The sequence below is a fragment of the Mustelus asterias genome, chromosome 18 (assembly GCF_964213995.1).
Source record: "Mustelus asterias chromosome 18, sMusAst1.hap1.1, whole genome shotgun sequence".
Lineage (NCBI taxonomy): Eukaryota > Metazoa > Chordata > Chondrichthyes > Carcharhiniformes > Triakidae > Mustelus > Mustelus asterias.
Genome location: NC_135818.1, coordinates 46,818,382 through 46,845,544, shown reverse-complemented (window position 1 = coordinate 46,845,544; position 27,163 = coordinate 46,818,382). Strand labels below are relative to the sequence as shown.

General features: G+C 43.1%; 1 protein-coding gene across 1 annotated transcript in view; it reads left to right on the top strand.

Annotated features, from left to right (window-relative positions):
• The window catches only part of kiaa0586 (KIAA0586 ortholog), a 547,244-nt gene that overhangs the window by 232,131 nt on the left and 287,950 nt on the right, over window positions 1-27,163 (top strand). The window contains exon 13 of the mRNA XM_078233832.1: window positions 16,114-16,340. Within this exon, the coding sequence (XP_078089958.1) occupies window positions 16,114-16,340 (227 nt within the window). The remainder of the gene's footprint in view (window positions 1-16,113; window positions 16,341-27,163) is intronic.

Below are 27,163 nucleotides of genomic sequence, written 5' to 3'. Positions count from 1 at the left end.
CTAAATCACATTGCATCCTGACTTGACATTACATCGCTGTTCCTCATTGTTGCTAGGCCAAATTCCTGTAACTTCCTAACAGCACCGTGGGTGTACCAACCCAATATGGACTGCAGTGGTTAAAGAAGGCAGCTCACCACCACCTGATCAAGGGCAAATCGGATCGGCAATAAATGCTGGCTTTGCCAGTGACACTCACATCCCAGGAATGAGTAAAGAAAAGAAGTTGCTGCTGAAGCAAATTATACACCATATCCATGGCTGTGTATAATCATAGAATTCCTACAGTGCAGAAGGAGGCCATTTGGCCCATCGAGTCTGCACCAACTCTCCGACAGAGCATCCCACCCAGACCCTATCCCCATAACCCCACATATTTACCCTGCTAATGCCCCTAACCCACACATCCTGGGCCACTAAGGGGCAATTTAGTATGGCCAATCAACCTAACCTGCACATCTTTGGAACACTTGTACACACTAACTTGGTAAAACGGTGTAATCTCTTATACCTATCCAGGACGCAACTGGCAGAATAAATGGCCTTTTTTGTCTAAGTGCCTCCATGCTGCTCTCATTCTTGAAACATTCCCACACCTCGATAATATCTCACCCATTCCTAACCTGGTTGTTGTTACAGTTATCTTATACATGAAGCCCAGGACTCCCTTCAGCATCCCCTCTCATCAAAATCCTGACCACCTGAATTCTACTGCTCAGCCAAAGTATTAGAAAGTGTTTCCTTCCAATTTCATTCCTATTGGCTTCCATCCAACCCAGAGAATTGAAACTACACTGTCAAAGTCACAAATGACATCCTTTGTAACTGTGCCGAGCTGTCTGGTTCATTCTACTCAATTTCTTCGCTACCCTTGACATCGCCGATTAAAAGAAGAAAGAATGAAAGACTTGCATTTATGTAGCTCCTTTCATGATCTCAGGAAGTTGCAAAATGCTTTACAGCCAAAAAAGTACTTTTTATTTGAGCTGGAGTTACTTTAGGAAACGTGCCAGCCAATTTGTACCCAGCAAGGCCTCCACAAACAGCAGTGACATAAATGACTTGATATTTTGTTTTCTTTCATGTGTTGGTTCCAGCTTATCTCTAATGCAGTATACCCCCGAGCAGGTGCTCTTTTTTGGTTCCACTCATGGATCTAATCAGGACCTATTTAATATTGGGATTTCATTAGCTCCAGAAACAAAATACTCATATGAGGACTCCACTGTGTCAGTCTTCAGCCTACCAGGGTTCTTTATTTCATGTTGAATAAATGGCACAGAAACAGTCCATTTGGCCCAACTATTCTGTGCTGGTGTTTATTAACTCCACAGTCATGGCTCAGTGAGTAGCACTTTCACCTCTGAATCAGAAGGCTGTGGTTCAACTACCACTCCAGAAATTTGAGCACCAAAATCTAGGTTGACATCCAGTGCAGTACTGAGTGAGTGCAGCACTGTTGCAAGTGTTGACTTTCAGCTGTCATGTTAAATTGAGGCCCAAAGGCCTTGTCTACACTTTCTGGTTGACATAAAAGATCCCATGGCACTATTGAAGAAGAGCAAGGAAGTTATCCCCGGACCCCTTGTCATTGCTCATCTCTGAATGAACGTCACCAAAAATACACAATCTGATCTTTATCAATTGCTGTTTGTGGGATCCTGCTGTACACTACAGCTGTGACTTCAGAAAGTACTTCTTTCTGCAGGTCTTTCTTTCTTCCATCATAACACAAGTCTCGAACTCAACTCAAATCTTTTAGCATGTCTTTCAAATGCTCTTTTTTTTTCAACTTGCCTAGTTTCCCCTTGAAGGCACCTCAGCTACTTGCGCAACCATTTCCAGTGGTAGCAAGCTCCACATTTCAACCATTCTGAGCAAAGAAATTTATCCTTATTTTCCCCATTAGATTTAACTACCTGTGTTTATGGACCCGAGTTTGGAATTATCCACAATTGGAAACACTGGGGAGAATTTTAACCAAAAAAAGGGTTTTGGGGAGGGGTGGGGGCATATTTAACATCATGGACATCTGTTTCCTGACCCAAATTCTCCTCCAACATTTCCATTCCCAGCTGCCTGGTAGCTTGATAAAGATGGCACAGTGGCACAGTGATTAGCACTGCTGCCTCACAGCGCCAGGTACCCGAATTTGATTCCAGCCTTGGGTGACTGTGTGGAGTTTACACCTTCTCCCCCTGTTTGTGCGTGTTTCCTCTGTGTGCTCCGGTTTCCTCCCACAGTCCAAAGATGTACAGATTAGGTGGATTGGCCACAGTAAATTGCCCTATAGTGTCCCAAGATGTGTAGGTTAGAGGGATTAACAGGGTAAATACATGGGGTTACGGGGTTAGGGCCTGGGTAAGATATGCGGTTGGAGAGTCAGTGCAGACTAGAAGGATCGAATGGATTACTTCTACACTGTAGGGATTCTATGTGATGAATTCAGAAAATGAGGGTCTTTTCACCTAACCGCTGGAAATAAGAGGCTGCTTGAGTAACCTCTGCAATTGGGCACCTCCCCGCGCCAGTGACAAGCCCCCCACCCCTGCCCCACTTTGTCTAGTGCCTCTTTGTCCTTTTTATATGGATATTGGAGGCCAATGGTGTACACACTACTCTTAAGTGCAGCCGATATAGATTTAACATAATTTTGCAAATTTTAAATTCTTTACCCCTAGAAATAAATCCCAGTGCTTTAACATTAATTGTTTTGCTAACTGACCATGCTGCTTTTAGTGACTTGTTCGCTTGTATCCATAGATCCCTTTGCTCCTTGATGTAGATCGCATTTCTATTTTCTCCACCAAAGCCCATCAACTTGTATTTATTATGTTCATTTCCCACTTAATTGCCTAATCTGCAAGTTTTCTTGTATTATGTTTTATTCTTCCTCAAAATAAGCCACACTGGGCCATCTCCTGCGCCCAGTTTGGTATCGTTGGTGTTATGGATTCCCTAGTCTAAGTCACTGGTGCAAATTATGAATAACAAAGACCCCAGTACTGATTCTTGGGGAACTCTGCTTTCTCCTTCACTCCAATCTGAATAACTATCTCTTGACCCTACTCTCCATACTTTATTTTACTTGCCGCCATTTGCTATTGTTTCAGCTATTTGCCACTTGACTCTGCATGCCATAACCTTTGCCATGAATGATACTGTTGGATGATACCTTCAAAACACCTTCTATAAAGTAACAATTATTTTCAAGATGTTTGTGCCCTGGTGCTCTACTTTCTGCTGGCATCCCTCTCTACTTGTCGGGATGTCTGTTCTGTCTGTAATTCTGCTGGGTTCAGTTGTCTGAATCTTGAGCTGTGGCAGGGCTGTTGTCAGTGCTGGTGCTTTCTTGATAAAATGAGAATTATCCAGCATGACAGCAGCACTGAGAACAAATCAACCAGGCCTACAAATTTCAAACACTTCAACCAAACAGAAAGCACAACCTACAGAACTGTCTGTTACCTCCTGAATCAACAGTAGCTGGGTCAAAACCATGATGAGCTGGCATATCAAAAAGGTCAGAGGGCGGAATTGACTAAAAAAATGACTAAATTCCCTCTTAATTACACTGGTGGAAAGTCCTTCATGTTGCTTTATGTTCAGTTGTGTGATAGTAAGAGGAGTTGACTGGAGCATGGAGCTTCAAAATGGCATAACTGGTATCAAATCATCACTGCACGCTAACTGATGTCATGATTTACGTGCTCTGCTTACTTCCAGCTGTTGTTAACTCATGTGCATTCACCTCACAGATGCCATTTTGGAATCCTGAGGTCACTCAGACCTCCCAAAAAATGGACGTGACTCAGCCCAATTTGTCACCCACATAACCAGGATAACCCTGCCAGGTGCCACAAATGGTCTTTGGCATGCTTTTTTGTCATCCTCAGTGTTCCCTTGCCACCTTCCGTGTTCCCTCCAAGTGGTGTTCCAACTTGAACACTGAGGATGGCAAGGGAGCAGAATGTACTCTTGGTCGAGGACCTTAATGTGAGTTGGCTGCGTCCTTAAGAACATAGTTACTAGCCTGGGTCTGTGCAGATGGTGAGGGAACCAACAAGAGGGAAAGACATATTTGACTTAATTTCACCAACCTGCCTGCCACAGATATATCTGTCCATGACCACCGCACAATCCTTGTGGGCATCAAGTCCTGTTATCACTTTGAGCATATCCTTCAACCTGTTGTATGGCAGTACTACAGTGCTAAATGGAAGAGGTTCCAAACAGATTGAGCAACCTAAGACTGGGCAGCCATGAGGCACTGTGGGCTATCAGCAGCAGCAGAATTGTACTCAACCACAATCTGTAACCTCATGGCTTGGCATATCCCCCATTCTACTATTACCACCAAGTCAGGGGATCAACCCTGGTTCAATGAAGGATGCAGGAGCGTATGCCAGGAGCAACATCAAGCATACCTAAAAATGAGCTGTCAACCTGCTGAACTACTTGTGTTACAAGCTGCATAAGCAGCAAGTGATAGATGGAGCAAAGCAATGCCACAATCAACCAATCAGACCTAAGTTCAGCAGCCTTGCCACATTTAGTCATGAATGGTGGTGGACAATTTACAACTCTCTGGAGGAGGTAGCTTCTCAAATATTTCCATCCTCAATGATAGAGGAGCGCAGCACATCAGTGAAGATGAGGCTGAAGCATTTGTAACGATCTTCAGCCACAAGTGCCAAGTGGATGATCCATCTCAGCCTCCCCCAGAGATTCTCAGCATCTTCAGCTAATTTGATTCATTTTGTGATATCAAGAAACAGCTGAAGGCACTTAATACTGCAAATCCCTGCAATATCCTGGCAATAGTACTGACTTGTGTTCCAGAACTTGCTGTGCCCCTCACCAAGCTGTTCCAGTGCAGCCACAGCACTGACACCTACTTTACCCTAATTTCCTAGGTATGTCCTGTACAGGACAAATCCAACCTGGCCAATTACTGTCCCATCAATATACTCTGGATCATCAATAAAGTGATGGAAGGGGTCATCAACAGTGCAATCAAGTGACACTTAGCAATAACTTGCTCACTGACACTCAGTTGGGGTCCCACCAGGGTCACTCAACTCCTAACCTCATTATAGTCTTGGTTCAACACCAGGTTAAAGTCCAACAGGTTTATTTGGAATCACAAGCTTTGGGAATGCTGCTCCTTCATCAGGTGGTCAATGCTGACATCTCCACCTCAAGTCTTGGTTCGAACAAGGGACAAAAGATCTAAACTCTGGAGGTGAGGTGAGAGTGACTGTCCTTGACATCAAGGCAGCATTTGACCAAGTCTGGCAAAAGAAGCCTTAGCAAATCTGGTATCAGTCGAATCGGGGGAAAACTCTGTGCTGGTTTATGTCATACCCAGCATAAAGGAAGATGGTTGCGGTTGTTGGAGCTCAATCATCTCAGGTCCAGGAGATCCTCAGGGTAATGGCCCAACCATCTTCAGCTGCTTCATCAATGTCCTTCCTTCCATCATAAGGTTGGAAGTCAGGACGTTCACTGATGATTGCACAATTTTCTATACCATTTGCAACTCCTCAGACACTAGGCAGTCCCTGTCCAAAGAGTCGGCATGGTGGCACAGTGGTTAGCACGGCTGCCTTAGCATCAGGCACCCAAGTTCAATTGCAGCCTTGGATGACTGTCTGTGTGGAGTTTGCACGTTCTCCCCGTGTCTGCATGGGTTTCCTCCGGGTGATCGGTCTCCTCCCACAATCCAAAGATGTGTAGGTTAGGTGGATTATCCACAGTAAATGCACGGGGTTAGGAGGATAGGGCAGAGGGGTGGACCTAGGTAGGATGTTCTTTCGGAGAGTTGATGCAGATTTGATGGGCCAAATGGCCTCCTTCTGCATTGTTAGGGATTCTATGGAAACGCAGCAATATCCAGTCGTGGGCTGACAAGTGCCAAATAGCATTCACGCCACACAAGTACCAGGCAAAGACTTTCTCCTATGAGAAAATCTGATCATTGCCCCATGACATTCAATGGCATTACTATCACTGAATTCCCCATTATCAATACCCTGAGGGTTACCGTTGATGAGAAACTGTTATAAATACTGTGCTGCAAGAGCAGATCAGGGCTAGGAATCCTGCAGTGGTTTAAGAAGGTGGCTCACCACTACTTTCTCACAGACAATTAGGGATGGCAATAAATGCCCACATCCCATGCATGAATAAAAAAAAGGATGTGGTCACTGAAATCTGCTGCCTACTGCAGCCACAACTCCAAACTCAGAAGGTCAAGGTCCACATTTCCAACTACAAAGTTGATCATGTTAATGAACTTTAATGTGTCTTGTTCTTTCCAGGCTGTTGTTAGAGATGGGTCAGGCTCGGGTCACTGTCTGTGTGGAGTTTGCACATTCTCCTCGTGTCTGCGTGGGTTTCCTCCGGGTGCTCCGGTTTCCTTCCACAGTCCAAAGATGTGCGGGTTAGGTTGATTGGCCAGGTTAAAAATTGCCCCTTAGAGTCCTGAGATGCGTAGGTTAGAGGGATTAGTGGGTAAAATATGTGGGGGTAGGGCCTGGGTGGGATTGTGGTCGGTGCAGACTCGATGGGCCGAATGGCCTCCTTCTGCACTGTAGGGATTCTATGATTCTATGATTCTGAGATATTAGCAACATCTCCCAGTTTGTTCCCATTGTTTTCTAAAAGGAGTCAAAGAGAGTTGACTTCATTTTATTTCTTCTCGCCCAAGAGAAGCAGGCAGTACTAGCATGAGAGGTTACAAGGTTTGCCGGTTTTCCCATGGTGAAAGAGTGTAAATGACTGCACTCGGTGATTTGTAGACCATTTGTGTGCTATGTACTAGAACTGAAAGGAATTCCACTCCCTCAATGCATGATCATTGGTATGTGACCATATACAGTGCATTATGCAGGTTTCCTGGCAGCAATAATGATGATGTGGAGATGCCGGCGTTGGACTGGGGTAAACACAGTAAGAAGTTTAACAACACCAGGTTAAAGTCCAACAGGTTTATTTGGTAGCAAAAGCCACACAAGCTTTCGGAGCTGTAAGCCCCTTCTTCAGGTGAGTGGGAATTCTGTTCACAAACAGAGCATATAAAGACACAAACTCAATTTACATGAATAATGGTTGGAATGCGAATACTTACAACTAATCAAGTCTTTAAGAAACAAAACAGCATGAGTGGAGAGAGCATCAAGACAGGCTAAAATGATGTGTATTGTCTCCAGACAAGACAGCCAGTGAAACTCTGTGGGGGTTACAAATAGTGTGCCATGAACCCAATATCCCGGTTGAGGCCGTCCTCGTGTGTGCGGAACTTGGCTATCAGTTTCTACTCAGCGACTCTGCGCCGTCGTGTGTCGCGAAGGCCGCCTTGGAGAACGCTTACCCGAATATCAGAGGCCGAATGCCCGTGACCGCTGAAGTGCTCCCCAACAGGAAGAGCGGTGTTCATTCATCCGTTGTCGCAGCGTCTGCATAGTTTCCCCAATGTACCATGCCTCGGGACATCTTTTCTTGCAGCGTATCAGGTAGACAACGTTGGCTCGACAATCACCAGGCAAGACTGTTCTCTTCCTGTTGGGGAGCACTTCAGCGGTCATGGGCATTCGGCCTCTGATATTCGGGTAAGCGTTCTCCAAGGCAGCCTTCGCGACACACGACGGCGCAGAGTCGCTGAGCAGAAACTGATAGCCAAGTTCCGCACACACGAGGACGGCCTCAACCGGGATATTGGGTTCATGGCACACTATTTGTAACCCCCACAGAGTTTCACTGGCTGTCTTGTCTGGAGACAATACACATCTTTTTAGCCTGTCTTGATGCTCTCTCCACTCATGCTGTTTTGTTTCTCAAAGACTTGATTAGTTGTAAGTATTCGCATTCCAACCATTATTCATGTAAATTGAGTTTGTGTCTTTATATGCTCTGTTTGTGAACAGAATTCCCACTCACCTGAAGAAGGGGCTTGCAGCTCCGAAAGCTTGTGTGGCTTTTGCTACCAAATAAACCTGTTGGACTTTAACCTGGTGTTGTTAAACTTCTTACAGCAATAATGATGCCTTTACACTACAGAGTCTGCTGTGCCAACTGCATTGCAGCAAAGTGCAAGCCAAAGGGTGGTTGCTCAGTGACGACATGAGCCATGACTCGGGTTTGCAATCCACACACACACAATCATTGAATCTCTACAGTGCAGAAGGAAGTCATTTGACCCATCGTGTCTGCACTGACTCTCTGACAGGGTCTCTTACCCAGACCATCTTCCCCCGCCCTATCTCCGTAACCCCACACATTTACCATGGCTAATCCGTCTAACCTACACCTCTTGCAGCATAGTGGAAGGTTGCTGACTTTCAGTGGAGGAGACTGCATTGGTCTTGGAGGACAAGCACCTGAGAATCTAGGAAGCTCGGCTTCAGGCTTCACCTTGCCAGCATGGGTAGCACAGTCTGAAAGGAATTCAGACAGTCATTGGATGACTGACACCCAATTGTAAGAGTGACAGAGGTGTGGCAAGGGTGGGAGGATGAATGATATCCTGAGAGAGGACAGCAAAGAATCATTACCCCTATTTGCCATGATCAGCAATCTCTGGTCTGTTGGAGGGCAGGTTACTTGGCCACCCTGCAAACCCCTTTGTACACTGGTATCCACAGCCTTTTTCTTTATTCATTCACGGAATGTGGGCTTCACTGATGAGGACAGCATTTTTACTTATCCACATTGCCTTAAGAAGGAGGTAGTGAGCTGCCGTCTTGAACTGCTGCAGTCTTGTGGTGAAAGTACTCCCAGAGTTTGTTACAGATGGACTTCTGGGATTTTGATCCAGCTCCAATGAAAGAATGCTGATATATTTCCAAGTCAGGATAACATTTGACTTGGAAGTAAACCTGGAAACTTGTGCCCGCTGCTCAGGTCCATCTAGGGTTAGACTTCCAGGTGTGCCTTTTCCCCCACTAGTTAGTCCCCGCTGCTTCTGGGTTTTCACTACCTTCAGCAAGAGAGGGGGAAGTGTCAATGAGAATCATTAAATATGCTTCAATGCAAGAGGGAGCAGAGGCAAGTATTTAGGTTCCTTCTTTACATTTGTTCGTGGCTTAATGTCTGCTTATGATGTGGTCCCATCCAAAATAGTGGCTGGTGCACTTGCACCTGAATTGTATGCGCACAGCTGAGATGCCCCATTTTGGACACCTTTCCCTTCATTGCTATTTAATTTTCCTGAATTCTTTCTTTCCATTGTGTCAGCCATGGCTCAGTTTGCAACACTTTTGCCTGAATCAGAAGGTTATAGGTTCAATTGCCACTACAAAGATAGAGCAAAGATATCAAGGCTGACACTCCAGTGCAGTGCTGAGGGAATGAATGCTACATTGCCAGAGGTGCCATCTTTTAGATGAGCCATTAAACAGTCTACCCTTTTCAAGTGGCTTAAAACGATCCCATGGCATGATTTTGAAGAGCAGAAGGGGAGTTACCCATGGCATCCTGATCAATATTTATCTATGAATCAACATTGTAAAAACAGATTCATGTGGTAATCATCACATGACTGTTTGCTGTGTGAAAATTGTTGCCGTATTTCCTACATTTCAAAAATAGGCTGTGAAGGGCTTTGGAATGTCCTGAGATTTTGAAAGGTGCTCTATAAATGCAAGTCTTTCTTTGCATGGCACTCCCATTTAAGACGCTCACAGAAGTGTAGGCAGTAAGTCCTATCCTTGAGAGAATTCCTACTCACAATGTGCATCAACTGGAATTACTTCCATGCAGGATATGGAAAGGAACAATTGCTCAATAAAAAAAGACTTGGTGGTGCTGATTTTTATCAGTAAAAGCTGACGCATGAAATGGGCTCTCAAAACACAAATAGTCAGTGTGAAACGCTGATAATTAGCATATAACTCATTTGATCCCACTCTGTATGTAAAATGAATTCTTCTGTTATGAATCCTTCCATGAGGAACTGCAAAATTATATTCACAATCTCGTCCCAGATGACAAATATGAGAAAATTACTGGATGATCATACCAAGATTAGGTGATCTATTCGGGTCTGGATTATATTGTAGTATTAATTGAAGAGTATCCCCTCTGCTGGCAATAGCAAAGGCACAATTATTTCCTCTTGTGTCCAAGTGGTAAATCTATTCGTCGTTTCAGAATTGCATACTTCATTGTTCCTCGTCAAGATAGTGCATTTCCCGTAAGTGCTGCTGATCAATATATTTGATATTCATTACTCTTGGGTCTTTATATTGCCAGTTTTAAATTGGTGCATGTATAGTGCAACGCTTAAACAGCTGGGCCAAGTTACAATAAGCATATGATGCGCAGAACTACCTTTGCCAAAATTGAAATAAGATGACTATATGGATCGACTATATTGGAGTATTTGGCATCCACCTGCATTCTTTTACATCTGTGCTAAGGTTTTTAGTTATACTGGCATGCTTTTATAGAGTTATGTAATAAACTGAACAAAGCCTGGTGACTTAACCCCTTGCATATTCTTGATTAGTAATTCCATCTCAGCTAGTTTAGCGCACCACTCTAAATTTATCCAGTGGGGATTGATCTAACGTTAGAATCAAGACTGGAATAAAGCAGCCATACTCAGGAAATGCTACCTAGGATTTGGATTGTTGCTGAATTCCCTCAAATGTATTAAATTCTTCACTAATTTTAAGGAGTCTGTCGACAGCTATCAATAGGATTATTGCCTCCACCACTGAAGGTTGGTAGAAGGAATGTTTTTCCCCAGGTTTGTCTGCAAACAATATCTCTCAAAAAAACTAATGGATGGGTTTCAACAAAATTGGAAGAGCTGATTTGTTTTGGACAAAGATGAGGATCTGAATCTGGATCCTGGAATTTTTAAAGGATCTGTAAATATTGGGAGACGGGGCAAGTTAACTTTTTATTAGAATAATGTGAGTTGTTCATTTAGATTGTTGTTGATTGTTTTAGAATGTTGTGGTTTGTCTCAGCTGCTATGATGAAATTTGTCACAGTTTCCAAAGTGCGGGTTATTGACAGCCACCAGCATAAGGAGGAGGAGCAGAACCTTGAGGAAGGGAGGAGGCAATGTAGATATCCCCTTTCTGGCCAAGCTTTCCATGAAGAGCTCATCCAAATGTGATACCAGTAACCACAACCTCAATTCCCCTTTCACCAATAACCTGTCCTTACCACTCTAGGCATTTTCAGAATATTTCAGGATTCTACCCAATACAGTACACAAGCCCCTCCCCCTCCCTCAGGCTCTCTTTTTACCTCTTCAAGTTTCCCCTCCCCCCCCCCCGCCCCATGTACCCACAAGCAAAAGTATGCCCCTTTTCCTTTTCCCTCACCACACAAATAACCCCCCCCCCCCACCCGTCCACCACTCCGCACAAAGACTAACATGAATAAAAATGAAAAAGCTTCAGGGGACAAGAAGACAACAAGCACAATATAAGGGCAAGGCATCACAAGAGGCAACAAGGGTTTGACGTGAGCCGAATGAAAAGTCCGACCCCAAAAATCTTCCCTCTGTTGCTGACCGTCACCATGTCCAATGGGTCAAATTGCAAAAATAAAAAGGAACAGAAAATAAATATTCCAAACCAAATTTATCAATTAAATTATTCTATATTGTATACAAAAGTCACCCATATCTATTCCCTTAGTGTCTGTCTTCTGTGTGCCTTTACAGTCCCTGGCACTTCTACACTGTGGCTGTAATATGGCTGGTGGAAGGCCACTGACTTTCAATGGAGGAGATTGCAGGTAGGTTAACTCTAACCTAGAAGGCCCAGCTGCAGACTGGGTTGGCGAGCTTACCTGCAACAGCCAGCACATTAGCTGAGTGGCAGGAATGGTGGGAAGAATGTTATCACCCTGAGAGAAGACAGAAAGCATTGTTCTCCATGGAGACATTCCTGATCTTGCCGGGCAGTGGCTCAGAAATCTTGTGGGAGGACAGATTGCTGGTCTGCTGAGATGTCTGCAAGCCCCCTTGCATGCTTGTTATGATTTCAGTAGAGACTAGTAACTTTTATTTGAAAAATGGAGAAATCCAAAATCTTAGTTACCTACTGAAAGAATGAAGCCACAAAGTTCCATGTTTTAAACTTTTTTTACTTTAGAAGTCAAACAAAGCAAACACTAAATCATATCTTGGCTAAGTACCTATACTCTTAACACTCCAAATCAGTATACATTAAACGTGAATTGACAGACGAATTGTGCTCGATTATAAACTAAAAATTACACACAAAATGGCAGATATAACTAAGACAGATCTTACAAATTGACTTGGCAATAGCAGTCACAAAGTCCTTGAAAACTCTGTCTTCATCACAAAGAATTTCAGTTCCTCTTCCAGGTTTCAGTCTGATCTCCAGCTGACAGCAGCAGACAAACAACCCGAGTTGTTTGCAAGTGGTGCACGTCTGAAGAACCTCTACGACTCTGCTTACGATGGTCTGGATGAAGTAGATATAGTAAGAGTTTTAACAACACCAGGTTAAAGTCCAACAGGTTTATTTGGTAGCAAATGCCATTAGCTTTTGGAGCGCTGCTCCTTCGTCAGATGGAGTGGACATGTTCAACATGTCATTGGTGAAGACGAACATCTCGCCAAGGCCATCCCCACACCCCCACTTCTTGCCTTCAAACAACCGTACAACCTCAAACAGACCATTGTCCGCAGCAAACTACCCAGTCTTCAGGAGAACAGTGACCACGACACCACACAACCCTTCCACAGCAACCTCTGCAAGACGTGCCGGATCATCGACACGGATGCCATAATCTCACGTGAGAACACCATCTACCAGGTACACGGTACCTACTCTTGCAACTCGGCCAACGTTGTCTACCTGATACGCTGCAGGAAAGGATGTCCCGAGGCATGGTACATTGGGGAAACCATGCAGATGCTCCAACAACGGATGAATGAACACCGCTCGACAATCACCAGGCAAGACTGTTCTCTTCCTGTTGAGGAGCACTTCAGCGGTCACGAGCATTCAGCCTCTGATCTTCGGGTAAGCGCTCTCCAAGGCAGCCTTCACGACACACGACAGCGCAGAGTCGCTGAGCAGAAACTGATAGCCAAGTTCCGCACACATGAGGACGGCCTCAACCGGGATCTTGGGTTCATGTCACACTATCAGTAACCCCCACAGCTTGCCTCCTGGACTTGCAGAATCTCACTGGCTGAACTGTCTGGAGACAACACACATTTCTTTAACCTGTGCCTTATGCTCTCTCCACTCACATTGTCTGTATCTTTAAGACCTGATTAGTTGTAAAGATTCGCATTCTAATCAGTATTCTGTAACTTGATTTTTTGTCTCTGTATGCCCTGTTTGAGAGCAGATATCCACTCCATCTGACGAAGGAGCAGCGCTCTGAAAGCTAATGGCATTTGCTACCAAATGGACTTTAACCTGATGTTGTTAAAACTCTTACTGTGTTTACCCCAGTCCAACGCCGGCATCTCCACATCATGAAGTAGATATACTAATGATATCTTCAAATAACAGAATAGCTGCAGCACTGTATATCTTTGCTTATTCTCAGTTTCTGGATCTAACTTCTTTTCTTTAGCCTGCCTTTACTGCACTGGAATCATCATCCACTGAGCTCAGAGCTCTGGGACCTTTTATTTTATCTCAGCCAGGGGTTTTGGTTTCCAATCTCAGTTTCAGTCTTAGTTTTCTTAGAAACTGGAAGTCAGGTTCCTTTCTCACTTTCCCTTTTCAATTGAGGCCCATTTCCAAAATATACAAGCTTTGAAACCACAGATTCTGTCACACACTGCAATCCATACGTTGCAGTTTGAGCTTTCTTGGCAGCAAGCTTGATAATTCATGACTTCAGTCTGAGTTTCCTCTGCAGCACTCATTTCTGGTGGAAATTGCTGGTGCTGCAACAGAAGCTGAGACATTGGACATCAGGCGCTATCAAGTGGTTGGTTCCAATTGTGCTGGTGGAGTTGGCCACAGCTTTGTTGCTGGGAAGGATGAACTCCAAGTTCTGTGCAAAGCCCTGTGCCAAGTTGGTGCTTGACTCTTCCATGCTCCTTCGCATTGGCCACAGGATTCTGGCAGGTTTGCCAGTGCACCAAGCTTTTCATTGTGCATACCCAGCAGCCTTATGTAGGCTGCCCATCAAAGTCCTCATCTGGCTTCTCTGCAGCAGAACCAGTGTGACATTGTTGTCCAGTGAGCCTGGCATTATCCTTGCACCCCCCCCAAACCCCCACAAGGACTCTAGATGAAATCCATGTACCGCTCATGCAGAAACTGTCTCTTTGATATTTTTTACATTACACATATTGTTAGTATCTTAGCCGGTGGCTGAGAGTCTGAAATCAAGTGATGGCTGAGGACCTGGCTGTGGATTCCTTGTGCTGGTTCTCAGATGTGCCTGTGAAAGAAAGGAGATTAATGCATGTCAGGGGCCTTTAGAAATAGGAGACGTGACTCACAGCATTGTTGTCTGATGGACGATGCAGTGCTGGATCCTCACTTGGTTTATTGCCACTGACCTCACCATAAGCACAGGAGCAGTTGACATCCTCCCCGGCCAGCTGAAGCCGTGAGGACATTCAGTTTTGGCATCTCTCTGCCCTTCTGGGATCTCTCCCTCTTGGTGCGTGCTAGCTTAATTTGCATGAAGACAGATGGAGAGAGTGTAAGCAGAATGTGTGCCAAGGCAGGCGATAAAGATGCCTGGCATGTGTGGATAGTGAATGGGACCAACAAGCTGATGAGGACATGACCTGCAGGAGTGATGCAGATGTATGGGAGAGCGAGTGGTGGTGCCCCTTGAGCTGGCAGTGAGTAAGACCCCTGTGGATGTGTGTTGGGGGAGTGGGTGTGTGAGTTGGGAGAGATGAGAAGTGATTTACCCTGGCAGAACGGAGATCATTCATCCTCTTTCTGCACTGGATGACTGGCTTCTTCTGCAGGGTGTTGACACTCACGACCATTGACACCACCTCCCATGCTGGGTTGGTGAGTGAGAGTTCCTGAGCGTGGGTAGAGGTCAATACGTTGGGGCCTCTACTGGATCAAGCAGCCTCTGAAACCTTGGGGACAGATTTCTTGACAGTCATCACTTCCCGGTGACCTATGAAGTGTGAGCTGGGGCGGCCTTTAAATATGGCATCCTAAGATTGCAGCACTGAAGCGATGGCAGGGTGAATGAATCGGAGGCTGCCCCGCCAGCAATATGGCATGGAACCCGTGGCTGAAAGTTTTTGGCACTAAAGTGCCACACTATGTGACATGCCATTACCATTCACGGGCTCAGTGCCACTTTTCCCATTTGCCATTCTGGGAAAATCACTCTCTCTGCTTCTGTATTCTCTGTTTTGTCAGCAATATGTGTGGTTCCTTTCCTAATGCTTCAACCGTGTCTCTGTTCATCCCCTTGAATATAATTTTATCAGTGACAAATGGAAAATTTTAGTGAAAGTACTTGAAGGAAGGAGATTTATGAGCATTTAAATATTTAATGCATCTGACAGTTCACTGCAAATGTGTTACATTTATTCTGAGTTGAATAGTATTTTTCTACCAAATAATTGGGGGGAAAACACTGTTCTCAATTTACTTCTTCGTGTTTTTTCGTACTTTTCACCATTTATTGAAAGTTTGAAATAGTTTAATGGCACTGTAACACAGAACCAAATATTTGCTAGAATTGCAAGCAGAGTGTACTTTCTTCCCAATATAATATCAAACGTTGGTGAGATGAAAGTCAGTTTCATTCTCTAAAGGAATATTAATAGTATTGTATATAAGATGAGATGTGGCGTTTGGTCAGACAGATTATTGACAGCAACTTTTACATTTCGTCAATAAGGTTTTGCAAAGTTAGCTTTACATCTGTTTATTTTGTCACTGAAAATAAATGTGTTGCAGTTGCTTCTTTATGCATGATGGCTAGCTTTATTTCACTGGTAAAAAGTAGACATGCGTAAATTTGAAAATATTTAATAGACATGTGAATGTATTCCTGAACACTTTATCGATATTTGAATGTCCCTGAAGTATTCCATTCTATCCTTTTTCTTAATTACATTTTTATCTACCAAAGCTTAATCGAAAGTATTTTCAATTCTAGCTCAAGCAACCCACCTGTATTGGCAAACTGACAAACCCAAGTCACTCTCAGAAGCCTTCGCTGATTCAGTCAGTAAAAGCATCAAAATCAATGTTTGAAGACGCTGAAAGAATCCTACGTGAGGTGCAAACCAATAAGAAATTCATTGAAGAAAATCTGGATGCAATTGTTCGAGCAAAAGACAGTGCTTCTATATATTCATTAATCGACTCCCTGGCTGCGAACAGGTAAAGAAGTAATTTCCAAGAGGAAAATTAGTCAATCAGACAAATCCTGTTTTTAATGCTTTTAGGGAGGAGGATGTTTGTGTGCATGATGAGAGATATTGGCGAACGCCCAGTGTCAACCTTAAAAGCGATCCAACTACACCATTTTGTGGCAGAGCTGCCACTATTCCTCCCCAGCAATTTGCTTACAGAAAAGCATCAGTGTGATATTTTGCTGCTTCCTAGCTCAGTCATCAGACTCTGAGTGTTATTGCCAAATTGGAGGCAGTTTTATTCTGTTTTTTATGCTCATCAGAAACTGGAGTGTAATTGCCCAAACGAAATTCTGCCAGCATTCTCGCAGCAGGCAGGAAACTTTCCCGTCGAACCTTGAACCCAGGATCTCCAATGTGAAAGATTAATTTCACATCCTGAGCATCTCCCAATTTAACTTTTTGACATCCACAAAAATGAGAAGGTGATGTTGCTGTTTTCTTTGGGTTTGAATATATCAGAGCTTTTGCCAGCTATCTATGGTTGCTTTTTACGTAATGTTCCTGTCTGCCATTTAAAATTTTAACTAAATTGAGTATTCTTGTTCTTTCCCCCATAATCTACCATTCCACATTGTTACACAACAACCTCATTAGCCACAAATTTACCTACTTCCCGAAACTACCAATATCTAATGTAGTACTCTGTATTCTTCCTACAATTTATTATATCACCTAATTAGTTTTGTCAACAAATTGTGATATTGTTCTCTTAATGCTCATGTTCAGATCATTTATGTAAATATCACTTATAAAGCAAAGAAAAGCAGTTAATGGTAGAGAACACTTATGTAATACGCTAATTGGTTTCTGTGATGAGTAACAACTGAAACCATTAAACAATGCACCTTTTTGATTGTGCAAACTGAGGGGGAGAGAATTAGTAAGGTGAATCTTAGAGCTGACACAATCTGATAAACTACAACCTCTCCAGTATGAAAATCTATTGTTTGGAAAAAAAACTATTGCCTGGAAATCTTTTGAGCAGACCAAAATAACTTGGGGCATTATTTTAGTCGGAAACGTGGATGATACGGTATTTGCATAAGTAAAACATTTTTTTTTGTGATTCTATAATGTTTCATCATTGTTTTATGCTTCTGGTAAATATTTATATCTATGGCGTTTTCCAGTTCACACATTTGCAGTTAGGCATTCTAATGTCATTCTAAAATCCAGAAGTGACCTGGTCCCAAGCATTCCAGACTGGAGAGGTTATTTTGCCTTGGAATAAATTTCATGGAATTTGTTTTGTTTTTTATAGTGTTTTTTTAAAATTGTTTTCTTTATGTATTCTCCTTTCTTCTGAACATCAGAATGGTCTTTAGTTGAGAATGGTGGATATTTCAGATCACCGGTATGTCCAAACACTGTCATAACTGATCCTTGAACAGCCAGAATGCTGATTGTTAACATGAGAGATAGTCTTGCTCTCTCAAAAAATGCTTTAAAAATGCATGAGCAATTAATTATCGGAGTAACTTAATATGACAGCTCTTGACAGTTTATTGCTTGCTGCTTTATTTCATGTTTGACTTTTCTTAAGTAAAAATAACACTACTGTGTAAAATCTTTCAGTGTGATTGTTCAAGAATGGGAAGTTTAGACTCAACAAGAGAAAATGCTGGTGGTACTCAGCAGGTCATGCAGCATCTGTGGAGAGGAAAACAAAGTTAACATTTGAGGTCATTGGCCTTTCATTAGACCCAGAAAAGCTAGAAATGTAAAAGGTTCTAAGCAAGTGAACAATGAATAGGGTGGGAGATAGGAAAGATTAAATGACAAAGGGGTTAGTGGTGCAAAACTCAAGGGAGGAGCAATGGGACAAATAAAGAAAGAAAAGATGGGTGAGATTCTCTGGCCTCCCAGCCACATGTTTCCTGCTGGCGGGAGGTGGTGTGTTGTTTGCTAGCAGCGGGATTCCCTGTTCCTGCTGCTGTCAATGGGAATTCCCATTGATGACACCCCACGCCAGTGGGTAACCCACGGAGAATCCCGCTGGATTCTAGCGGGAGAATCTAGCGGGATTCTCCACGGGTTTCCCGCTGGCCTGAACGGCTGGAGAATTCTGGCCTATGTGTCTCGAGGATATGATTCCTTTCCATCTTGAATCTATTTTCTATTCCCCTTGTCCAATCTCTTTCCATCTACATCCACAATTCCTTTGGCATTCTCTGTCATTATAACAGTTTCCTATTTCCTGGCCTCAACCACCTACTCCACACCATGGGCATCCAATTTCTCTTCACCACCATCCCCACCAGGGTGATCTGTGGAGACTTCTTTCCTGAACGAAGGTCCAAATAATCTTGATCCATCTTCCTCTACTATTTCTGCCAAATCAAGCATAATGCCAATACCAAACACGTCTTCCCCTCCCTTTCAGCATTCTGAAGGGTATTTTCTTCTGCAACACCCTGATCCATTCCTCAGCCACCCCCAACATCCACACCCTCCACATGACACCTTTCCATGCAAACGCAGGAGATGCAACACCTGCCCTTTCACTTCCTGACTCCTCACTGTCCAAGACTCCAAACAGTCTTACCAGGTGAACAGCAATTTTGTACATACATCTTTCAATTTAGTATATACTGTATTCTCTGCTCACAGTGCGGTTCGATATACGTTGAGGAAACTAAATGCAACTTGGGTGACCACCGTGGGGAATATCTCCATTCAGGCCGCAAGCATGACTCTGAGCTTCTGATTGTCTGTCATTTTAATTCACGACCTTGCCTTTAGAGTCATAGAGTCAAAGGTTTACAGCATGGAAACAGGCCCTTTAGTCCAACTGTCCATGCCGCCCTTTTTTTAAAAAATGACTAAGCTAGTCCCAATTGCCCACATTTGGCCCATATCCCTCAATAGCCATCTTACTCATGTAACTGTCTAAACGCTTTTTAAAAGACAAATTTGTACCCGCCTCTACTACTACTTCTGGCAGCTTGTTCCAGACACTCACCACCCTCTGTGAAAAAATTGCCCCTCTGGACCCTTTTGTATCTCTCCCCCTCACCTTAAAAACCTATGCCCTCTAGTTTTAGACTCCCCTCCCTTTGGGAAAAGATATTGACTATCTAATTGATCTATGCCCCTCATTATTTTATAGACTTCTATAAGATCACCCCTAAGCCTCCTACCCTCCAGAGAAAAAAGTCCCAGCCTATCCAACCTCTCCTTATAACTCAAACCATCAACTCCTGCAAGCATCCTAGTAAATCTTTTCTGCATTCTTTCTAGTTTAATAATATCCTTTCTATAATAGGGTGACCAGAACTGTACACAGTATTCCAAGTGTGGCCTTACCAATGTCTTATACAACTTCAACAAGACGTCCCAACTCCTGTATTCAATGTTCTGACCAATGAAACCAAGCATGCCGAATGCCGCCTTCACCACCCTGTCCACCTGTGACTCCACTTCCAAGGACCTATGAACCGGTACCCCCTGATCTCTTTGTTCTGTAACTCTCCCCAAAACCCTACCATTAACTGAGTAAGTCCTGCCCTGGTTCAATCTACCAAAATGCATTATTACTGACTAAGCAGTCAGAATGCATCACTTCGTATTTGTCTAAATTAAACTCCATCTGCCATTCGTCAGCCCACTGGCCCAATTGATCAAGATCCCGTTGCAATCCGAGATAACCTTCTTCACTGTCCACTATGCCACCAATCTTGGTATCATCTGCAAACTTACTAACCATGCCTCCTATATTCTCATCCAAATCATTAATATAAATGACAAACAACAGTGGACCCAATACGATCCCTGAGGCACATCGCTAGTCACAGGCCTCCAGTTTGAAAAACACAGCCCTCTACAATCACCCTCTGTCTTCTGTCATCAAGCCTATTTTGTATCAATTTGGCTACCTCACCCTGGATCCCATGACATTTAATCATAGAATCATAGAATTCCTACGGAAGGAGGCCATTTGCCCCACCGAGTCTGTGCCGACCGCAATCCCACCCAGGCCCTATTCCCGTAACCCCACACATTTACCCTGCTAATCCCCATGACACTAGGGTCAATTTAGCATGGCCAAATAACCTAATCCGCATACTTTTGAACTGTGGGAGGAAACTGGAGCAACTGGAGGAAACCCATGCAGACACAGGGAGAATGTGCACACAGACAGTAACCGAGGCCGGAATTGAACCCGGTTTCCTGGAGCTGTGAGGCAGCAGTGCTAACCACTGTGCCACCGTGTCGCCCCAAATCTTATGCAACAACCTACCATGCGGTACCTTGTCAAAGGCCTTGCTGATGTCCATGTAGACAACATCAACTGCACTGCCCTCATCTACCTTCTTGGTTGCCCCTTCAAAAAACTCAATCAAATTTGTGAGACATGATTTTCCACTCTCAAAGCCATGCTGAATGTCTCTAATCACTTCTTGCCTTGCTAAATGCCTGTAGATTCTGTCTCTCAGAATACCTTCTAACAGCTTACCCATTACAGATGTGTTCCTGTCTGATACCATCAAAATTGGCCTTGCCCCAATTTAGAATTTTAACTTTTGGACCAGATCTATCATTCTCCATAGCTATCTTAAACCTAATGGAATTATGGTCACTGATTCCAAAGTGATCCCTCACTAAGACTTCTGTCCCTTGCTCTTCCTTATTTCCCAAGAGGAGGTCAAGTTTTGCCCCCTTTCTAGTCGGGCCATCCACATACTGAAAGAGAAATTCTTCCTGAATACATTCAACAAAATTTTTTCCATCCAAGCCTCTAATACTATGGCTGTTCCAGTCAATGTTGGGAAAGTTAAAATCCCCTACTATTACCACCCTATTTTTCTTGGAGCTATTTGTAATCTCCTTACATATTTGCTCCTCAATTTCCCACTGCCTATTTGGGGGCCTATAGTACAACCTTATCAAAGTGATTTCCCCCTTCTTATTTCTCAGTTCTACCCATATAGACTCAGTGGACGAACCCTTGGATATATACCCCTTCAGTACTGCCGTGATGTTTTCCCAAATCAAAAGTGCAACTCCCCCTCCTCTCTTACCTCCTGTTCTATCTTTCCTATAGCATCTGTACCCTGGAACATTAAGCTGCCAGTCCTGTCCCTCCCTTAGCCATGTTTCAGTAATTGCTATAATATCCCAGTCCCATGTACCCATCCATGCCCTGAGTTCATCTGCCTTGCCCGTCAGTTTTATGCTGATAGCTCTTCACTTGGCAGTTTCCGAAAAAGCTCAACATAAGTTTTAGGCAACAACATGCCATCATTTGATTAGACATTTTACAGCCTTGCAGACTCAACATTGAGCTCAAACATTTCAGACTAACCTCTGCCCTCATTTTGTTTCCTTTTGCTTTGCAGGCTTTGCTCTTGTTTTCACTTTGTTTTTGCTTTCTGACTGCATATGTTCATTATCTGACATTCGCACCTCCTTTAGACACATCTTTTCTGTTTTTCTTTTCCCATTACCACTCCCTTTGGCCTTGTATCACCAATACTTCTGTTATGTAATCTCTCCTGTCTTCAAATGCATTACTTTTGTTCTTTCTCCAATCTTCCCCCTTTCACTTGCTTAAAATCCATTCCTTTTGTAACTCGTCTCAATTCTGGAGAAAGGTAATTGACTTGAAATGTTAAGTCTGTGGGCCGGATTTTCCAGTTGGAGGCAGGAATTGGGAGACGGGATTAATTCTGCTGTCACGATTCGCCTCCATCTCAACTGCCGGGAGGCAAGATTTTCCAGAAGCTAAGTGGCTTGGAGACAGATCTGCCACTTTGAGGCACAAATGGAAGGAGGCCTCGTTCAGAGTGGGCAGGTTAAAAGGCCTGTCTTTGTTCCCAAAGAAACCTCAGCCTAGGGTGCATCTGATGCAATCGAAACTTCTGACCGCTTTAAACCCTCCCACTCCTTTATCCAATTCTTTCACCCCTCACCCTCCCCATACCATCTCAACCCTTCACCATCTCATTCCCATCCTACCTTTTTAGCTTCTCACTCTCTCGCCCTCATCCACTTAGTAAATAAAAATCTTAAATCCAAAATAACAGTTGCAATTCATTGAATAGCCCATAAAACTTCCTGAGTAAACAAACTGACTCTTCAAACCATCTGTATAAATGATGTCAAACACTTATAAAATGATTAGGCAGTTACATTGTGGCCACGAGCACTTAAAAACTCCAAGTAAGTAAACATGGTTCAGAACTGCTATCTCAAATGTTGTTTAGGCTGCATACCTAAAAAAAGGGAAAAGATTACATCTTTATATGTTGTTATCATACACGAGTAGCCTTTGAATAGTGTGAAGTGTACTCTATTTTTTCATCTATTAGATGAACTTTATTAACTCCTCTGAAAATTTATCCCCATTTACTATGTTGATCCTTTACTTGACAGCTTTACATTGTACAATATCAAAATTCAGAGTTGATGGTGTGAAATATGCCCAGAGCTTTTGATTTTTACCCTTGCAGTTTAACTGAGCCATCTATTAGGTTGTTTCAAGCTTTGACAGTTGACTGAGCTTCTGGCTATCTTCAGCGAATAGAGGCAGATCTTCCAACTTGGCTGCCTTGACATTGGCCCACTCCTTTTCTGCCTCCACCTTGGTGCTGGAGATGGCAGGCCAGACTCCTGCCTGCCCTCGACTCCCCACTACTGTAATAGTGTCAGGGGGCAGGATCACAGCATTGGGAGATCTCCCAACTCCAGATTCCTGTCTCCAAGGTGAAAATTCAATCCATAGTCTTGCACTTGGATTATAAATTTCAAATATTCTTGTGATATGATGTTAAAGATGCCTGTCAGTCAGTTGAGGAAAAAGTAAGAGACGTAACTCAATGTTGAACTTACTTTTTAGACATCAACCTTTTGAACCAAACTTCTAAATTCAGTTTAAGTCCAAGTTATTGCATGAAAAATACAGCTTAAGAGTTTCTGCATACCATTCTAAAGTGGTGGTTAGAAACCAGTACGATTAAAATAGCTATCACGTGGTGATAGAAATTGAATTGTATCAACTCTGAGTATACAATTCTTTTGCTTCTTATAGCACTAAATGTTATCTTCATTCATTGTCCTTCAATTTTATGGCTGTTTAAGAAAATCAACACAACTCATTGTGGTGAGCAGTTTTCAGATTCCAGTTATTTTAATTGCAATTTATCTTCCAAACATTACTTCAAATGCAACACCTTCTATTTTAAGTTATTTTTCTCATATGTGGTGCAATTATACTTTTATGGTGCGGTACAGTACTATCTATTCATTTTAGCCTGTGGATACATGTTTTAGTTGCAAGTTCTCAAATCTCTGGAGTCCTTCTACCTTTCCATGCAAAGCACAGAATTTATGGCAAATATTTGAAAATGTGTTGCAATTTGTAGGAAGGACATTTTGTCCACCGTGGGAAATGACCAAAACATTCTATGATTTTATAAATGTGCGGGGTTACGAGGATAGGGAGAGGGCCTGTGTAAGACACTCTGTCAGAGATTTGGTGCAGACTCAATGGGCCGAATGGCCTCCTGCACTGTAGGGATTCTATGATTCTATTCCCATAGCTCATCATCAGCTGACAGGCTGAACATCACTTCCTGGGAATGCCAACAAAGGAGTGATTCCTAAACTTAAATAATTCAGTCACAGTCACATTTGATTCAGCACATGCCAAAACTGCTTGATGTTTTCTGATTCATTTGCCTGCTCGTCCCACTAATGCCCATACAGCAAAAATACTAATAAGAAACTAGAGAAATCGCTATTGACAGAACCAGGGCGCTTGTCTCAAAGCTTGGATGTCTTTCCAAATACAGAAAGAAAAGTCAAGCATACAAGTTTTCTTTCTTTTCATAATTTTGAGTCCAAGAGTTAAATTAATCAATGAACTCTCTTCTAAAGGGGTTTGGTAAAGAAAAATAAACAAAGCTTTTTTTGTTCGAAAGACTCCCTTAAGTGCCGTGCCTGGGTGTCCCCCTCGACTGCTTGCCGCCTGAACTTCTTAATGGCCAATTTGACCATGCCCAAGAGCAGGCAAACAAGGAGATTCTTCACCCTTCCTGCCCCCTTCTCCACTGTACTTCAGAAATTATAAAGAGACGTACCTGGGACACTGGGTGTGGTTGAGGGAGGAAGTAAATATATGTAATGTTGCACTCTGCAAATAAATCTAATGTTAAATAAAAAGATTAGCTTCTGGTTTCCAACTTCACCACCTTGCTTATAAGTGGTTTAACAGTTGTTGCTTCAGAATTCATCCGAGATGTTTCAGACACACTTTTTTTTGTTTCATCGTGGCCAAAGATGAGGTGAGGTGCTAACCCTCAAATCAGGGAACGGGGCTGAAACCTCAGAATTCTCATATGAACATGGAATCGGATTCCTCAATGCTGCAGAAATTGCAGGCAGCCTGGGAGTCTGTGAAGCATCTTAATCTCCTATTGGACGAGTCTACCATATGCAAAACAAAACTTGAAAGGAAACTTATCAAAATGTAATGAAACATTTGGGTGGCACAGTGGTTAGCACCAGTGGTTAGCACTGCTGCCTCACAGCACCAGGGGGGCCCTGGTTCAATTCCGGCCTTGGATGACTGTCTATGTGGGGTTTGTACGTTGTACATTCTCCCTATGTCTGCGTGGGTTTCCTCCGGGTGCAGGTTAGGTTGATTGGCTAAATTGACCTTTAGCATCAGGGGGCCTAGCAGGGTAAATATGTGGGGTTACAGGGATTGTTGTCAGTGCAGACTCGATGTGCCGAATGGCGACCTCCTAACTGTAGGGATTCTATGAATCTATGATAGTTTTTGGGACCAACGATGCACTCCAACCCTTGTGGTGCCCACCTGTCACAGAAGTCCTCAAGTGTAGTAGTGGAAATTGCATGCTCCTTCTCCATGGACACCTGGGCACAGATATAACCATGGAAAAGAGTCAGACCCTCAGGTTAAATGACTCCCCACAATCACCAGCTGCTTGGTTGTATGTGTGGCCATTGTCAAACGGCAGGGTGTCCAGACAGTTGACAAGGGTGAGCAGATGAAGGGTGTGCAGCCAGACCCATACAGGAAATCCTTTAGCACAGAATGGAATGGCATGAAGAGGATTTCCATGAGACAGCTCAAATTGGGGGCTGGGGGGTGCCTCTCTTTGTGTGTTCTCAAGATACTTAACTAATCAATACCCTCCACATGTTTATCCTTAACAATACGATTAACGTAACATTAACAACAACAGGCCAAATACTATAAGTTGAAAGGGGAAGTGAAGAGGGAAAATAAGACTGACAAAGAGGGAATGGGGATAGACTGGCTGTTAGCATAAAAGGGAGCCCAAAAATCATTTACTGGTATGTAAATAGTAAGCAGATAGTCAAAGGCAGGTTGCAACCTATTCAGAACAAAGAAGGTGATACATGATTAGAGATGCAGGGAAAGGCTAGATAAATTCATTCATACTTTGTCTCAATCCTTACTTGGAAGACAATGCTGACAAAATATAAGGAGAAGCAAAGATGGTAGAGATAATGGATGGGAAGAAAGTTGATAGGAAGGATGTATGGGAAAACCTGGTAATGCTTAGAATGGATAAGTGTCGTGGTTCGAATGGTTTGCATCCCAGGTTGGTAAAAGAAGTGGGGGTGGAGATAGTGGAAAGGCTTGCCATAATCTTCCAGTCTTTCCTAAAAATGGGAGAGACGGTTGATGTAAATTTTTAACCCATTACCTGCAGAGGATTGGTTGTGACAATATAAGTTCAGTTATAAAACAGCTTTGTTAAGAGAAAGGCAAAACTTATATATCTAAAGTAAAGTTTAGGCAGCAATTTCCAGAACAATGCCAGCAATATATTTCCTATGTTAGTAGCTGGATGGAGGAGCACACTTCATTTGTTGTTTTCTGTTGTCTTGCATATTTTTCAGGTTTCTGGCTTTTTGTTCCTGTTTTTTGTCTTCTTTCTTCTGTTTCTTCTCTGACTGCACAAAACCTGGTCAGAGTCTCCCCTTAAACTGGCATTTCTCCAGCAGACTCCCCTGAGGCTGCCAATTAGAACCATCCCTGTAAATTCCACTCTCCAAGCATGCCATTCTTGTCCAATCGCAGATGTGCTGATCTGAACAGCATTCTCACGCGCACACACATCTTCCTCAGTGATTACACGCTGCCTCTGAAATTCCAGTGTCTCACAATTCTAATTTAGTACAAGCAGGTTCAAGGCATATCAATTTCTCATGGTTGCTTCGCTTTGCAGATCGGATAAACAGACAAAAATACATAATTCTTACACGAGAGTGGCAAAGATGATATCCTTAAGAAAGGGTGTAAGGGCAGTCCAAAAATAAAAAATAAAAACAGAAAATACGATGTGGAGGAGAGCACATTGTGAGTAGCGAATACAGTATAGTAAATTGAAAGTAGTAAAAGTAAATCTAACTTAGTCAACCCAGATTTACTTGCAGTTCTTTCAATTTAGTACACTATATTCGCTGCTCGTGCTGTGGTCTCCGCAACATTGGGGTGACCTCTTTGCAAAACACTGCCTTTCAGTCTGCAAGCATAACCTTGAGTTGATTGTCATTTGAATTCTACACCTTGCTCCGACTCTGACCTTCGTCTCTGGCCTGCTGCAGTTTTCTAATGAAGCTCAAGGCAAGCTTGAGGAACAGCACCTCATCTTCGATTCCGCACTCTACTGCCTTCAGAACGTGACATTGAAGTCAACAAATATTAGATAATAACCTCTGCTAACCTTTGTTTAATTTTTTTTCTGTTTTTGATTTTTCTCATTTCCATTATTTCTTCGCTCTGCATTC